We start from the raw sequence: 16,077 nt of genomic DNA, 5'->3' as shown, positions 1-16,077 counted from the left end.
CAATTTTGTACATAGTGAGTTTGAGATTTTTATGTGACATCCATTTGGAGATGTCCAATAGGCAGTTGGAGGTATAATACTTACAGTCAGGAGAGAGTTTAGTACTAAAACAGATCTGAGAATCATCTGCTTAGAGATGATAGTTGAATCCTTAGGAGCTGATGAGATCACCAAGTGAAATAGAATAGAGAGAAAAGAGAAGAGGGCCCAGGATAGAACCTTTGCTGACCATGGGGAGTCTTTGATCCCTGTTGGATATGACTTGAATCTGACCTTGGGAGCTTACTGAACATTATATAAATATACATTTCCCCTCTGAAATTCCTTTGCCATAAAATAACAGAAGTGTCAGGGCTGGAAGTAAATGTAAAGCATTACTAGTTCAGCTTCCTCATCTTTCCAAGAAGGAAACTGAGACCTCCTGAGGGGAAGAACTTATTCAAGACCAACCATCTCCTAAGTGGTTGATCCAAATTTTGAAGATGGTTTTCTGTTCTGATGTTAAGCTCATTGTTTTTTTGTTTGTTTGTTTGTCTGTTTTTCAAACCAAACTGCCTCTTGATCAAAGGCACAGAGATTCAAGACCATAGAGCTAGAAAAGAAAGGAGAAATGAGTATTTTAAATATAATATAGAGGCTAGTATACCAGGTTGGAAATAGGGTATATCACAGAGGTTTAGCAAGACTAACTTGACATTCTGCTCATGCTACTCTTTTGCTCAAAATACCTTCCTAGTACCCACCTAATAAACATTAAGTCCTGATGTTACCATTGAAGAATATTCATTAATAGACTTCTTTTCACATTTCTCTCTCATTCATCCTCTGAATTTTCCCCTGGAAAGAACCTATCTGGAGAATAAAAGGGTACTCTGCTTTCATTAACCCATTCCTTTTCAATTAACCTGGAGATCTGTCAACGAAGATGGCATAGTTTTATTAGGGGCCCCAATCTTACTTGGAGAAGATCTCCTTCCTTTTCCTTAAAAATTGGGCTAATACTGCTTTAAACTTTGGAATTATGAAATGACTCTTAAATATTACCATTTATCCCTCCCCCAACTTAGCTTCCCTGATCCCTTCCTTTTCTGGAGAAAGATTTCTAATTTCAGAGAAAGTCAGGTTTTGAAGAATAGCCCAGGGAGCTCATTTCCTGTCGTGAGCTTTGGCATCACCTTTAGCAATATTGTCTCAGCACCAAAATGGCAATCATTTAGAGTCAGAAGCCACAGCTTCCCTCTCTCACTTCCTGGCAAACTCCCCAGAGTCCTGTTGTATCCTCAGCAGATTTGGGAGGCTCCTTGCCATTCTTTCTCCATGACGTCTCCAAAGTGAGGGAGGGCCTTCTTTCCCCATCATCCCTTTCCCTCTCCAATAAAAGGGAGGAGAAGAAAGGCAGACATTCAGAGAGGCAGAAACTTGGAAGCTGTTGAACTTGTTCTCTGTCTGCCTTCTCCCTGACAGCATCATGAAAGTCTCTGGAGCTGTTCTGTACTTGGTCCTCATCATTGCTGCCCTCTGCTGTCAGGTTCATGCTTCACCCTGTAAGTATGTTTGGTCCTTTTATTCCTCCCACCCAAGGAGGCATGAGGAACATTCTCTTATCCCTGTGTTTTCATTATACATCAGATGTATGATGTAATTTTAGATAAGGGGAACTTGAGGACAAGAGATTTGTCCAAGATCACTCAGAGCTAGTAAGTAGAAGAATTAAGGTCTAGTCCCATTCCAAGATTTTTCTATCATTTCATGTTATCAACATGTTTCTAAAGAACAGATTCTCAATTTAGCTATCACCCCAACAGCCTCTAATATAATAGGTGATCAACTTGAGGAGAAACTCCATGCCATGTGGCAAAAGCATGTCTGGAACTGGGCAAGAACTCTTTGAAAAATTTTGTTTGGAGGCTTAGAACTTTAACTTGACATTAAATGAAAGTTCCATCCTTTGCTTCAGCATAATTTCCATGGATAGGGGCTTTAGGAGGGCAGGAAGATCACGGTGATGTTTCCTCCTCTGATACCTGTACGTAGTGAAAGAAAACCAAGGTACTGCACCTCCAAAGCTCAATTCATCCAGCATAGTTTTAATGAGTAGTGTCTCCAAGAAATTTTGTCAGGTTGGGATGGGATGCTAATATGAAACTCCAGGATGCCTTCTCACATTAAAGAAAGGTGATTGGAGATGGAGATGAAGAGGTTTGAGCTCCATATCTTTCCTTCCTTTCCCTTCCTTTTCTTTAAGTACTCATGCTTTAAAAGAATGAAGGGAAGGAATTTGGAAAGGAAGTCAAGACAAGACAGAAGATTTTAGAAAGCATACTTAACTTTTCTTTCTTGAATTTTTTTCAGATGGTCCTACCACCCCAACTACTTGCTGCTTTGAGTTCACCAGTAAAAAGATCCCTTCGAAGTTTGTGGTGAGCTATGGGATCACTGGCAGCAGGTGTTCCAAGGAAGGGGTGATGTAAGTTAAGCAGATTTTTTCCCTGTCATCTACTCTTCTACACTGGCATTTTGCTGTGAAGCTAGGGTGCCAAGGGAAGACAGAAATTAGATTTGACAAATGGACTTGGGGGTGTAAAAATATGCCAAGCTCAGACCTTCAGATCACTTTGTGGTTAAACATAAGTATTGATTTCCCTGTTAGGGTTATTGATAGTGATGAAAAGATTAAGCACCTTGAACATTTATATCAATTTGACTGATGTTAATTCAAACATACAATATCATCCCAGAACCATAGAATGCAAAAGCAGGAAGAATTGCTACTGTCCAAACATCTAGTCTAGCCTCCTCATATGACAGAGGAGGAAATGAAGGTCTATAAAGCTGAAACATTTTCCCCAAACTAGTAGCAGAGCTGGTGCTAGAACCCAGGTCTCCTAATTCTCAATTTAGAGCTTTTTCCGAAAGCTTAGCTACACTTGTTCTGTTTGATATAAAAGTCTGAAAATCAACACCTGGCTTTGTCCCTGAGTATCAATGGCCACTCTGGTTCTCCTATCTGAGTTTCTGGAAGGGTGATGCTTAGGATAGAATGTTTCACCTTCTTGGATTGAATACCTAAGGCCACTCAACAAGCAATTAATCTTCCACAGCTTTGTGACCAGACGTAACTTCGAGATCTGTGCTGATCCAAATGAACAGTGGGTCCAGAACATCATCAATGACCTGGACATGAAGAATGCCAAGACCCAGAGCCCATGAATCCTTCTTCACTTCCTCCTGCCCCCTGTCTAACCAGAAACCAAAGCAGGGATGAAGAATAATTTATTTCCCCCCTCCCAGAGCTGTTCTCTGCAATTTTTTGAAATAATATAAATGTTTAGTATTATTTAAATTATTAATGTTTAAATTTATGTGACAAATATTTGTATCTTTGTTTCACATATACAAAATGTGTATGTGTCTATAGAAACCCAAGATGTTGATAAAGAATGATTTTATGGAAAAGAGTGCTACACTATGGTTATTGAATTTCCATAGAAAATATATTTTTGTTTATAAAACCTGACCACTGTGGTGTTCTTTGTTTTTTGTTGGGTTTTTTTGCACATATGTGGGATGTGAGGGGTGGAGGCAAGAAGCTCATGGTTGTCATTTTTCCTGGTTTAGATGAGAAGGTCTTCATTTCATCAATAGGGATAGGGAGAAAAAATCCCCAATCCTTCCCCCAATGCTCCAAATCCCAGCTGCATTCATTTCCATCACTGTATTTACCAAGTGCTTCACTTCCTCCCAAACCAATACTGTTCTATGACCCTAAAGTCCTAGAATCTGAAGGACCCTCAGAGGCTATGTAAGGAAACCAGCCATACCAGAAGATGGAATTCCCTTGGAATAGAGGTGCATCCAAAGAATGCCCAATTAAACTCCTCCTCAGAGAGGACACTTGTTACCTACTAACCTCAGACAATTCTCCTTCCTTAGAAATCATTTCCTATAAACTGCATCTCTATGCTTTCTAATCTGCCCCCTTGAAGACAAGCAAACCAACCTATACAAACCTATCCAAAGTAATATATACATAAAAGAGAAAGGAAAGAAGGAAGGGAAGGGGGATGGTAAATAGAAATAGAGAAAAGAAAGACAGACAGAGAGAGAAAGAGATGGAGATGGAGATGGAAGAAGGAAAGAAGATAGACAGGCAACTCTTCATGCTCTCCATTTCCTGCCCAAATCACTCCTTGCCTGAGACTTACCCAGCTTGCCAGTACCCTTTCAATAATATAGAACTTAATAACACTTGCCCAACCTGCTCCCCAGGGGATAGGGACATTCTGTCTGCTTTCCAAAGTAGCGAATTCTAGTACCCAGATCAAAGTAGAGAAGAATGAGTGAAGAAGACAGATCAGCCACTGAGAATATGTGACAAACAAAGGTAGGAGAGGGTCAAAAGGTGTCTCCTCCTGATCCTGAAGTCTCAACAAGATGCCATCTTTCTGTTTGCCTTGTGCCCCCTCCAAACCTGTGGGCCTTTGGGTCATACATTCAGCTTTAGAACTCCTTTCCTTGGGCCATGATGAACCTGACTAGAGTCAAAGTAACTGCATTATCACAAATCCCCTTGTATTAAACTGCTTCAGACCTGATTATGCTTCGTATCCTACTTCATTAGTTACTCAGCTATCATCTTGACATGTGCTCTACACCTAATGCACCCATCAATCCTCTTTACCTTCTTGATTTCAGAAAATCAGTATCACTATTACTTTTGGAAAAGGTGGGACAGTCAACTGCTTCTATAGCTCCCCTCACTGAGACTTCTAAGAAGAAAATTGCCTTCCCTGGCCTCTACTTTCCCATATACATTAACTCACAATGAAATGGAAACAAGTCCATCTCACTTTTGTGTTTATATTCTCAGTGACTAGCCCAATGCTTCACACATAATAAGCCTTTAACAAATTATTTTTCATCCATTCATTTATTCATTCATTCAGGAAAAAAGGCCAAGTATGGTTAGATGAATGCCCAAGATGGTAAATTTCAGACTGATGATGTTGTTAAAATCTAATGTTACAGAAACTGTCTCATGTGCCTGGAATTCTCTACATTTTTTTCTTCCTTAAAATGAGGGTTGCTCAAGGATACTTCAAGAATCAGCTGATGCTTTGTGACTATGAAATTACTTTGACACCAGTCAGGTCATCTTGACCCAAGGAAAGAAATTCTAAAGCTAAATATTTGAATTCCCCCAGGGCAGGGGCCCTGAAGGCCCACAGGTCTGGAGAGGGTGCTATAATCCCCCAAAAGGAGAGGTGAGGATGCCAGTTGCCCTGGGGCAATGACTGGCAGCACAAAGGTGGCACCCAATTGCACTATATCACCTCTTGGAATTGGAGGTTGAATCAGTGAGAGGATGGGAGTTGAGTGAGGGGGGGGGTAGAAATCTGGCAGGAGAGGAGCAAACTCTACAGGCAGATGGTGGGAGCCTCAGGAAATAAGCAGGGCACTTCCATCATAAAATAGGCAAAAGTAGTATGAAAGTCACGAGGAGGGAACTATAGTAGAGTACAAATCGCTGGGTGTATATTATATTTCAGACAACCCCAGAATGGGATAGAAAGGGAAGATGGAGAGGGAAGCAAGCAATAAGGCACAGCTGTGGAGTGGAAGGGAGGTGGTACCTATGTGGGGTGGATACAACAAGCAACCCCACAGAAGGGCAGAGAGGTCAGTCTGCCCCAATCACACTCTGTCTCTTTCCCACAGAAAGAATCATGGGAGGAGGGATACAGGGCAGCAAGGTGGCAGTAAAATGGATCCATAGTGGAAGATTTCTGGGATCTCAACATCCTGAGTGTAGTAGAAAAATCTAGAGGGGCCAATAAGCAGGATAACTTCTGTGAAAAAGTTGGCAGGATTGTCAGGCACTCCAGCAATAAGAAGGTAGGCAGACCCCTATTGTTTGTAAAATAATCAGATTTTTAGGGAGAGTTTATTTAAGATGCTGATGACTCTTACTCTTGGTTAATTCTGTAAATATTATGGTCTATCTCTGATTCTAGTCACACAATCCTGTCAAATTAGATGCTTGTTGGATCACGGATCCATCCTGCAAAACCTTAGATTCTGTGCACTCACAGAAATTGTTCAAATTGTTCCATATGCCTGGAATTCTCTACCTTTTTTCTTCCTCCAAATGAGGGTTGCTCATGGATCCTTCAAGAATCAGCAGTGTGCAAATAGAAATTTGCTAACCATAATCTACATTTACCCAGCATCCTTTTAAGTTACGAGGCTTGGGAGAGAAATTTGGCTTCTCCATTCTATCCCAAGCTGCAGGGATCTTTTTTGAGCTTGTGCTTTGGTAAAGCATGGCAAGTGTGAGTCTTTAGCCAAATTTATCTCCCAAGCCTCTGTATGTAAAATGAGGATGTAACTTAAAAAGATGCTGGGTAAATGTAGTTCAGGTGTAGCAAATTTCTATTTGCACAGCAGCAATACCTTCAGCCTGAGCCTGTGCTAGCAAGTGACAAATCAGAAACAACTGACTGACCCCCTGGGCTGTCCTAAGCCAAGTTTAAGCCACCATTGGTACATATGAGACACAGGAAGTGATATGAAATATAAAGGCAGTTCTTTACACCACTTCCTGGGAGAGGGGCTTTTGTGGACTTTGGAGGTGGAACTTGACTTGGTGGAGTGTGGGTCCTAAGCCTGCTTCCCTGAAAGACCACGTGGTAAGTGATAAGGCTGACTCCCCTTTCCCTTGACCTTTCTGAAGGCATCAGCTTCCAAGGAGGCCCCTCATCTTGGAGGAGGCCTTGTGGCTGGAAGCTGAGCTAGATTTAATCTTCTGGGAAGTCCCCTTGACTGAGGTCTCTGAACTCCCCCTGGCTCAGGCCAGGCCAGAGCAGAGATCTTGCCCTTTCTCTCTTTCTCTCTCTCCCTCATTCTTAATGTTTTCCTTCTATTGTAAATAAACACCATAAAAATTCTATTCTGACTTGAGTATTTCATTAGGATTTAGAATTAAATCCCTGGCGACCACTAAAAAAATATATTCAGTCTCAACCCTAAAATTTACCCTTAACAGTGTGCTTCTTTAAATTATTATTTTTTTACTTTTTGTCTTAGAATCAATGTTGCATATTAATTCTTGTGGAAAGGAAACAAGACTGACAGTTTATTCCCCATTTATCCCATTTTTCCCAATCCTATTTCCTTTCCCAATCAATATTACATTCTAAGATAGAAGAGCTATAAAAGCTAGTCAACTGGGATCAAGTGATTTCATGCTCAAGGTCACATAGCTAGGAAGTGTATGAAGCCAGATTTGTACCCAGGACTTCACATCACTAGGGTTGGCTCTCAGTCCACTGAACCACCTAGCTGCTCCCTGGGTGTTTTCAGTCTCAAGCCTAATACTCTAGGCACTACAAATTTCCTAAGTATAGGTAGAGGGAAGAGAAGGAGAAAGGAATACTAAAGGACTCTTCAGATCTCCTGGTGTTCCCCTTTGGGACTTCCTCATTTGTAAAATGAAAGTAATAATTATTGTGTTTGCCCCTCAGAGTCATGAGGATCAAATGGTATTATATATGTAAAGCACTAAGAAAACTTGATTTATACAAATGTGCAATATGATCGGTCAGGAATCATGGAAGTCAGGTGAGGTTTGAGCAGCAAAGGACCCCTTGGATATATAAATAAAAGAACCATTTATCACATTTTAATGAGGACTTTAGAGAATTTAGTCAGGAAGTTAATTTCTTTTGCAATTTCTCTCCTTGAGTTTCACTTTTGAATCAAAAGACTGGAAACCTTCCCGTAAATACTTGGAATGAAATCTCAGGGCTCACAAGTTTGGCAGCCTTCCTGGCCCTTCTTTAGCAGACTCTCCAGCTTTCTTCTTCCTTCTCTCCCAGTCATTTCTTCAAGGGAAGATAGCTGGTAGCAATGGCTCTAAATAATTTAGGGGGACAGATATTAGCCACCTGGAAGCATCTCTAACCTTTGCTCTAATAATAATTTATTTTTGCAGAGGGGCACACTGATGTTCTGAAAGGTGACTGGTCATACAGCAACTCAGAAGCAGAAATGGGATTGGGACCCAGGTCTTCTGACTTCCAAACTAGTGTGACTTCAAAAAGAGTAAGTTTCTCTATTTACAAGAGTTCCCAACGGCCTTGGGCTTCTAGCTTCACAGCAATTTCTTGTCTTCTCATGTCTGATTTGGTATCTCTTTGCTCTGAGCAAAAGTAGACTAAAGAATTACATTAGCCATTTTCTCATGTGACCAAAACACCAAAGCCACATCAAGTATTCTGTCTAATCATCATCATCATCAAGGGATGGAGGCAGTATGCTAAATACTTACTTTACAAATATTACTTCAGCTTCCCCTGCTCCGGCCCCTCAGATCGGCCATGGCGAGGGAGGGCATGAACAGCCACCCAGTCCTGGCAGGTGGCAGGGTTGCGCTGTGGGCTGCTCGGAGTATGGAAGAAGGAAGCTGCCCTGGCACAGGAACAGGCTAGTGGATTGAGAGCCAGGGAGGTTCTAAGTCCAAATCTGACCTTAGATACTACCTAACTATGTGACCCTGGGCAAGTTATTTAACTCTCATTGCCTAGCCTTATTGCTCTTCTGTCTTAGAACCAATATTCAGTATTGATTCCAAGACAGAAGGCAAGGGTTTAAAAAATATTATCTCATCTCATTCCTCATAATGACACAGGGAGGGAGGTATTATTATTATCACCATTTTAGAGTTGAGGAAACTGAGGCAAATAGAGGGGAAATTACCTGCCTATCATGCAGCTAGTAAGTGAATGAATCTGGATTTGAACTCAGATCTTCCTGACTCCAGGACCAGGAAGTGAGATATCTGCTTTGTCACCAAGATATTTCTATATGCTAGAGAATGGAATCTGAAGGCAAGGAACTTTCTTGACATAACCAGTAGAAAATGTGATCTAAGGGGTTAGTTGGGTGACTCAGTAGATTGAGAACCATGCCCAGAGATGGGAAGTCCTGCATTCAAATCTGGCCTCAGACACTTCCTAGCTGTGTGATCCTGGGCAAGTCACTTAACCCCTATTGCCTAGACCTTACCACTCTTCTGCCTTGGAGCTAATTCATAGTATTGACTCGTAGACTGAAGGTAAGGGTTTAAAAAAAAAACCCTTACATTCTGTCTTAGAATCAATACTATGTATTTGTTTTGGGGGTCAAGTGACTTGCCCAGGGTCACACAGCTGGGAAGTGTCTGAGGCCAGATTTGGACCTAGGACCTCCCATCTCTGGGCATGGCTCTCAATCCACTGAGCCACCCAGCTTCCCCCAAGGGTTTTTATAAAATAAAAATAAAATAAAATGTGATCTAATAGAATAAATAAAAAAGGAAAACATGAAAGATCAATTATAAGAGATTCAACAAGATCAAATTGTTTACTTCTTATAGGGGAAAATGTTATATATAGCCCTTAAGATGATATTACAACTTGAGTATTTTGAAAGATCATATATAGATAGGATATTGAGGATGAGTTGAATATAACAGAATAAGCTGAGAAATAATAAAATAGGGTATGAAGAGGTAAAATGGAAAAATTATCTTAACCAAAAGAGGCATGAGTGGAATAACTGTCACAAAGAAAGGAAGGAAGGGGTGGAGGCTGGTAGTGAAACAACCACATTCTCATCATAGTTGGGTTAAAGAGGGAAGAACATATACAACGAGGAGAGTAAAAGTCTTTATAACTTACAAAGAATCAGGGAGGTGACAAGACAGGATAAGGGTGAGACTAAGAATCCCTTTTGAGGTTAAGCTAAGAGAACTGAATGCAGATTAAGAGAAAAGAGGACAAGAGAATAATATACGAAGATCCCTAGAAATAGGAGGGAAAGGAGAGGGAATAATGAAGGGACACAAGGCAAAATATGGGAGGGATTTTTAGAAGGGACTTCATATCAAGAAATAAAAGGGTAGGATGGTGGCATACTAGCAGTACCAGATCTGAAAATGTAATATAAAGGAGGGATCATCAAAACAATCTGGCACTGGCTAAGAGATGGAAAGTTGGATCAATGGAATAGACTAGGGGTAAATAACCTCAGCAAGCTAGTGTTTGATAAACCCAAAGATCCTAGCTTTGGGGATAAGGACTCACTATTTGACAAAAACTGCTGGGAAAATTGGAAAACAATATGGCAGAAATTAGGTTTAGATCAATATCTTACACCCAATACAAGACAAGTTCAAAATGGGTATATGATTTAAACATAAAGAGTGTTAAAACTTAAGTAAATTAGGTGAACATGGAATAATATACCTGTTAGATCTTTAGTGAAGGAAAGAATTTAAGACCAAGCAAGAGATAGAGAACATTACAAGATGTAAAATGAATAATTTTGATTATATTAAATTTAAAAGGTTTTATACAAACAAAACCAATACAATCAAAATTAGGAGGTGTGAACCTTAAAAATTCTCAGACTCTACTTCAGAACACTTGGTTAAGACCATTCCCCATTTTAAACAATGAAGGGACTTAGATCAGGAATGTGAGACCTCTACTCCACCCCTACTTAAGCATACTTTAGGGGAAGATAAAGTTGTAAACTCCTTGCTGAACAGTGAAAAGTACTTAAACCCATACTTATAGTAAGGCAAAAGCCCTTAAGCTGTGCCTATTTTTAGATCTAATACAAAAGGATGCAAAGTACCTATAAAGGTCAGGCAACTTGTGAACTTGCAAAGGGCAAAGAGGTGAGAACTTAGAGATTTTAGTCTACTCAGGTGTGAATTACTCAAAAGTTAGTCTACTCAGGTGTGAATTAAGAATGGTCTGTCCTTTGGAAAATGTCTACTTGATTGGTAGATGTGAGAACTTAGGGGAGGTGACATAGAAGAAAATTCTCTTTAAAAGGAGATAAGCTGAGAGCAAGGGGTCTGTCTCAGAGGTCTCACTCTCTCGGGACTCCCTCTCAGAGAACTCTCTCTGGAGATTGAGCTGGCCAAAGCTGAACTGGTGTCTCTCTGAACACTAGAATATTGCTTGAACAAATCTTGTGGTGAGTTTATAAAAGACTGACTAATCTCTCTCTTAGGGTTTTCAGCCTAGGCTGGCTCATGCTGGCCTAGGCTGGTCTAGCCCTTTTCTCATTATTTCATTGTTTTCTCTCTCTCCCTTTCATTGATTCCTCATTTGTATTAATTAAAATCTCTATAAAACCCAGCTGACTTGGGTATATTTAATATTTGGGATTTAATTTAATTAATTTAATATTTCCCTGGCAACCACCTTATATTTGATTTAAAATAAGACACTATCTTGAAACCATATTTCTGCAGTCATAATTTAAGCCAAAAACTCTTTTAACTGCCACAATTTATGGCTCCAACTATTTTAATTATTATAGAGGGAAGAAACAAACTAGGGAAAAATTATAAAATTCTCTGACAAAAGTCTAATTTCTCAAATATTCAAAGAACTAAATCAAATTTATTAGAAATCAAACCATTCCCCAACTGACAAATGGTCAAGGATACAAATAGGTAGTTTTCAGTTGAAGAAATAAAAACTATGAATAATCATATGAAAAAAATGTTCTAAATCCCTCCTGATTAGAGAAATGCAAATCAAACTAATTCTGAGGTACCACCTTATACCTAGCAGAATGGCCAATATTCCAGTAAAGTAAAATAATAAATGTTGGAGGGGTGGTGGCAAAATTGGGACACTAATGTATTTCTAGTGGAATTATGAATTGATCCAACCATTCTGGATAGCAATTTGGAATTATGCTCAAAGGGCTTTAAAAAGAATACATGTCCTTTAATCCAACAATACCACTATTGGATTTGTGTCCTGAAGAGATTTTTTTAATGGAAAAGGGTCTGTTTGTACAAAAATATTTATAGCTATGTTTTTTTTTGTGGTGGCAAAAAATTGGAAAATAAGGGAATGTCCTTTAATTGGGAAATGGTTGAACATATTCTAATATATGATGGTAACAGAATACTATTGGCCTATAAAGAATGATGAACTGCTTGATTTCTATAAGAACTGGAAATACCTACATGAATTGGTGAGTAGTAATATAAACAGAATCAGGAGAACATTATACACAGTAACTGAAACATTGTTGGATGATCAAATATAATTGGTTTTGCTTCTAAAAGCAATGCAATGAACCAGGGAAACTCTGAGGGACTTATGAGAAAAAATACTATCCACATCTAAAGAAAAAAAACTATGGTAGTAGAAATCCACAAGAAAACATATGATTTATGACTTGTTTATATGGGTATATGATTTAGGGTTTTGGTTTAAAAGATTATTCTATTACAAAAATGAACAATATGAAAATAAAATTTGAGTGTTAATATATGTATAACCCAGTAAAATTGCTTGTCAACTCCAGGAAGGGGGAGGAAATAGGGAAGGGAGACAACAAGAATCATGTAACCATGGGAAAAATAAAAAATAAAAATAAAATAAAAATAAAATAAAACTGGGGAAAAAAAGAAATAGAAGGATAGAACTTGGAGGCAAGGGGAAAGAGATAAGGGTGGGATCCTTACAACAGCACATTGAGTTAGAAGTAGAAAGGCAAAGGGAAAGAATAAGGAAGAGATTCTTAGATGGGGTGAATATTGGAAAGATAGTTGTTAGAAGAAACTAGACTTCTGAAGAAAAATAGGATGAAAGGAGAATGAAAGAAGGATAAACAGTGAGGAAAAATAGAATGGAAGGATGTACACAATAGTAATTATAACTTTTAATGTAAATGGAATGAATTCACCTATAAAATATAAACAGAAGAACTGATTAAAAATAAAAAATCAGGAATATGTTCTTTAGAAGATACACTTAAAGATGAGAGATACGCATGAAGTAAAAATAAATGGCTGGGGGAAAATATACAATGCAGCGGCGGCAATCATGATCTCTGACAAAGATAAAGCTGAAATAGATCTAATCAAAAGAGATAAACAAAGAAACTCTTCTGCCTTGAAACCAGTACACAATATTAATTCTAAGACAGAAGTTAAGGGTTTAATTATTTTTCATAAAATAGAGAAATGACAATTCAATGAATTGGGAATATAATTTTAATAAGCTAGAAAAAGAAAAAATTGAAAATCTTAAAAAAGTAAATTAGAAGAACAGGTAATATATTGCCTAGCAGATAACATACTGGAGAACATTGATTGTCAAATGTAAATTGATTACATTAAAGTTTTTTTTTTAATAATACAAATGAAACTAATGTAACCAAGATTAGAAGGAAAGAAGAAAATTGGTGGGGGGGGAGTTGTATATGTAGTTTCTAGTATAGAGGTCTTATAACTGAAATATATGGATACAAAAATCCTAAATAAAATAGAATTTTGTCAAATGTATAAGAACAATACCCATTCCCTACTTAGTAAATAATCAAAAGATAGAAACCAAGAGTTTTTGAATGAAGAAATTCAAGCCATACAAATGTCTAAAGTAAATTTCTCTCTCTCTCTCCTGTCTCAATCTCTTGAAGTCATATGGAAGCCAGATACCACTGAGTAAATTGAGATACAGAAAAGCTGCTGGAAAGGGGAGCAATGGAGTTAAGAATGTAGAGAGAACAGGAGGCGAGAATGATCTTCCCTGCAACACCCCCTGGACTGCCCCCTGGGTGGCTCAGGCAAAATAGAAAATCATGATTGGTTCCTGGGATATCACATGTTAGGAGGTGGAGATTAGGTTGGATAAATTGAGGCAGGTGGAGAGCTCAGGGGCTCTGGACTTCCCTGTTTCCTGGTGACTGCTCTTCTAAGTGTTGAAGTGGTAGGAGGCCCAAAATGGCAGCCACATATTAAAAAAGCTAAATACCTCTCTCCTACTTTTCCATCTTCTTCCTACTATTTTTGGTTTAATAAAATTATTCATCTATAGCCAGTCTCAAATTTTTTTTAATCTTTACACATATATATATAATTTTATATGCTTTAAATCAGGGGTCTCCAAACTTTTTACATAGGGAGCCAGTTCACTGTCCCTCAGACTCTTGGAGGGCTGGACTATAAAAAAAAAATAAAAACTGAAAAAATCTGTATACCACTATCTGGGATAGTGGTGGCTGCAGCACTGGCTGTAATGGGCCTGTCATACCTTGCACAGTCCCATCACCACCACCACTATACAGGATGTATACTATATGTGAGGGACTCCATGCTTCTCTCACTGACCACCAATGAAAGAGGTACCCCTTCCATAAGTGTGGTAGGGGTCAGATAAATGGCCTCAGAGGGCCACATGTGGCCCATGGGCCATAGTTTGGGGACCCTGGCTTAAATACTACTGATTAGAGAAATGCAAACCAAAACAATTCTGAGATAATTATCTCATATCTATCAGAGTGATTAAAGTGATAAAAATAACAAAATGACAAATGTTGGAAGGAATGTGAGAAAATGGTGACATGAATACACTGTTGGTGGAACTGTGAATTGATCCAACCCTTTTGGAAAGCAATTTGGAAGTATGCATAGAGAAATATAAAACTATATATTTCCTTAAATTCAGAAATACTATTGCTAGATCTGTTTCCCATGTTGAACAGGAAAAAAAAGAAAAGAACATAGTTTTCCCAAAATATTTAATCCAGCTCTCTTTGTGGTGGCAAAGAACTGGAAATTGAGGGAAGGTTCATCAATTGTGGAATGGCTGAATAAATTGTGATATGTGGTTGTGATGAAATACTTTTGTGCCATTAAGAAACCATGATCAGGTTAGGTTTAAAAATAATAAACCTGTAGGAAAGGCCTTCATTAAAAATGTAATAATGGAGAATGAAATTAGTAGAATGAAGAAAACATTATTCACAGCTATAGAATTAATATTTGAAGAATAACTTGTAAATGTGCACCTCCAGAGAATGAATTGGAAATTTAAAACAGGAAAGACACATCTTTTTGTCAAGTGATAACTTATATGGTTCAAGTAGGGGAGAGAAGGGCTGAAATACCCAGGAATAAATTCTACTAATTAATAATTTTTAGTTTGTGAATGTACACCTCCAGAGAAAGAACTAAAAATAAAAGCATGAAAGACCTAATCTAAATATGCATTACTTTTTTCTTGGGTGATACCTTCTATGGTGCAATGAGGGGATGAGGGAGAGATATCTGGGAATATATTCTATTAAGTGTAAAGAAAGTGGGGACAGCTGGGTGACTCAGTGGATTGAGAGGCAGGCCTAGAGACAGGAGGTCCTAGGTTCAAATTGGGCCTCAGACTATGGAAAAGAGAGAAATTGCAGCGAGAGAGAGGCTGGAGGTTGATCAGCTGTCAATCAAAGGACGATTCCATTTGGAATGTTATCGGAAACAGTTGAAGGCAAGAGCCAACTGCTGACTGATTTCTGGGCTTCTTGGCTGATGGTGGTGACTTTGAAGGAAGAAGCTGGGTTTATCTCTGGGACTTGGGATAAACAAGTTAGAGGTGGCCTGGCTGATTTGAAGGCAGACGAAGAAGGACAATAGTCCATATATCTCTCTCTGACTTGCTCTATTTCATGGTAGTGACTGAATTGCCATTTCTCTCAATATCCTCCAACCTAAGGCTCATTGTAGATAATAGGAAAACCCCCAATCCTCTTACCTTCATCCTCTATCTTTCCTGTTTTCCCCCAATAAACCCTTATTTGAGATAAAAGAAGATAAAGAGTAATTCCTCTGAAACATCAGAAACTCACCCTGAGTGACTTAGAAGGAAGCTGAAGAAGAAAGGGGGAAGGGAAGAAGAAGAGGTTGGAAGAGGGAGAAAGGGAGCCATACATGTGAAGAGGGAGGAGCGTAGGCAAAAGAAGATAACTACCTGATCTATTAGTTATCATTTATCCATCAAATAAACCCCTCCAATATCATCTATTACAAGACGCTTCCTAGCTGTGTGACCCTGGGCAAGTCACTTGACCCCGCATTACCTCGCCCTTACCACTCTTCTGCCTTGGAACCAATATACAGTATCGATTTTAAGACTGAAGGAAAGGTTTTAAAAAGTAAAGAAAGAGGGGAAAAAAAGATACACAGAAAGATCAGTTCCTGTGGTCAACTTTGGCATTGCATGGCCATTT

General features: G+C 38.8%; 1 protein-coding gene across 1 annotated transcript; it reads left to right on the top strand.

The window, feature by feature from the left end:
* The first annotated feature begins 1,407 nt into the window (after positions 1–1,407).
* LOC100022317 (C-C motif chemokine 3-like 1) lies at positions 1,408–3,517 on the top strand. The gene is made up of 3 exons (XM_001374163.4): positions 1,408–1,544; positions 2,353–2,467; positions 3,102–3,517. Exons 1-3 carry the CDS (start codon positions 1,469–1,471, stop codon positions 3,208–3,210), a joined length of 300 nt encoding a protein of 99 aa, XP_001374200.2. The 5' UTR covers positions 1,408–1,468; the 3' UTR covers positions 3,211–3,517.
* Positions 3,518–16,077: the final 12,560 nt, after the last annotated feature.

This window comes from Monodelphis domestica, chromosome 2, assembly GCF_027887165.1.
Source record: "Monodelphis domestica isolate mMonDom1 chromosome 2, mMonDom1.pri, whole genome shotgun sequence".
Lineage (NCBI taxonomy): Eukaryota > Metazoa > Chordata > Mammalia > Didelphimorphia > Didelphidae > Monodelphis > Monodelphis domestica.
The sequence above is the reverse complement of the archived record's forward strand: the minus strand, read 5'-3'. Positions and strand labels throughout refer to the sequence as shown.

Coding starts and splice junctions, on each gene's coding strand:
- LOC100022317 (XM_001374163.4), top strand. CDS start 1,469: ATGAAAGTCTCTGGAGCTGTTCTGTACTTGGTCCTCATCATTGCTGCC. Junction 1,545..2,352: donor TCAGGTTCATGCTTCACCCT/GTAAGTATGTTT, acceptor AATTTTTTTCAG/ATGGTCCTACCACCCCAACT. Junction 2,468..3,101: donor TGTTCCAAGGAAGGGGTGAT/GTAAGTTAAGCA, acceptor AATCTTCCACAG/CTTTGTGACCAGACGTAACT.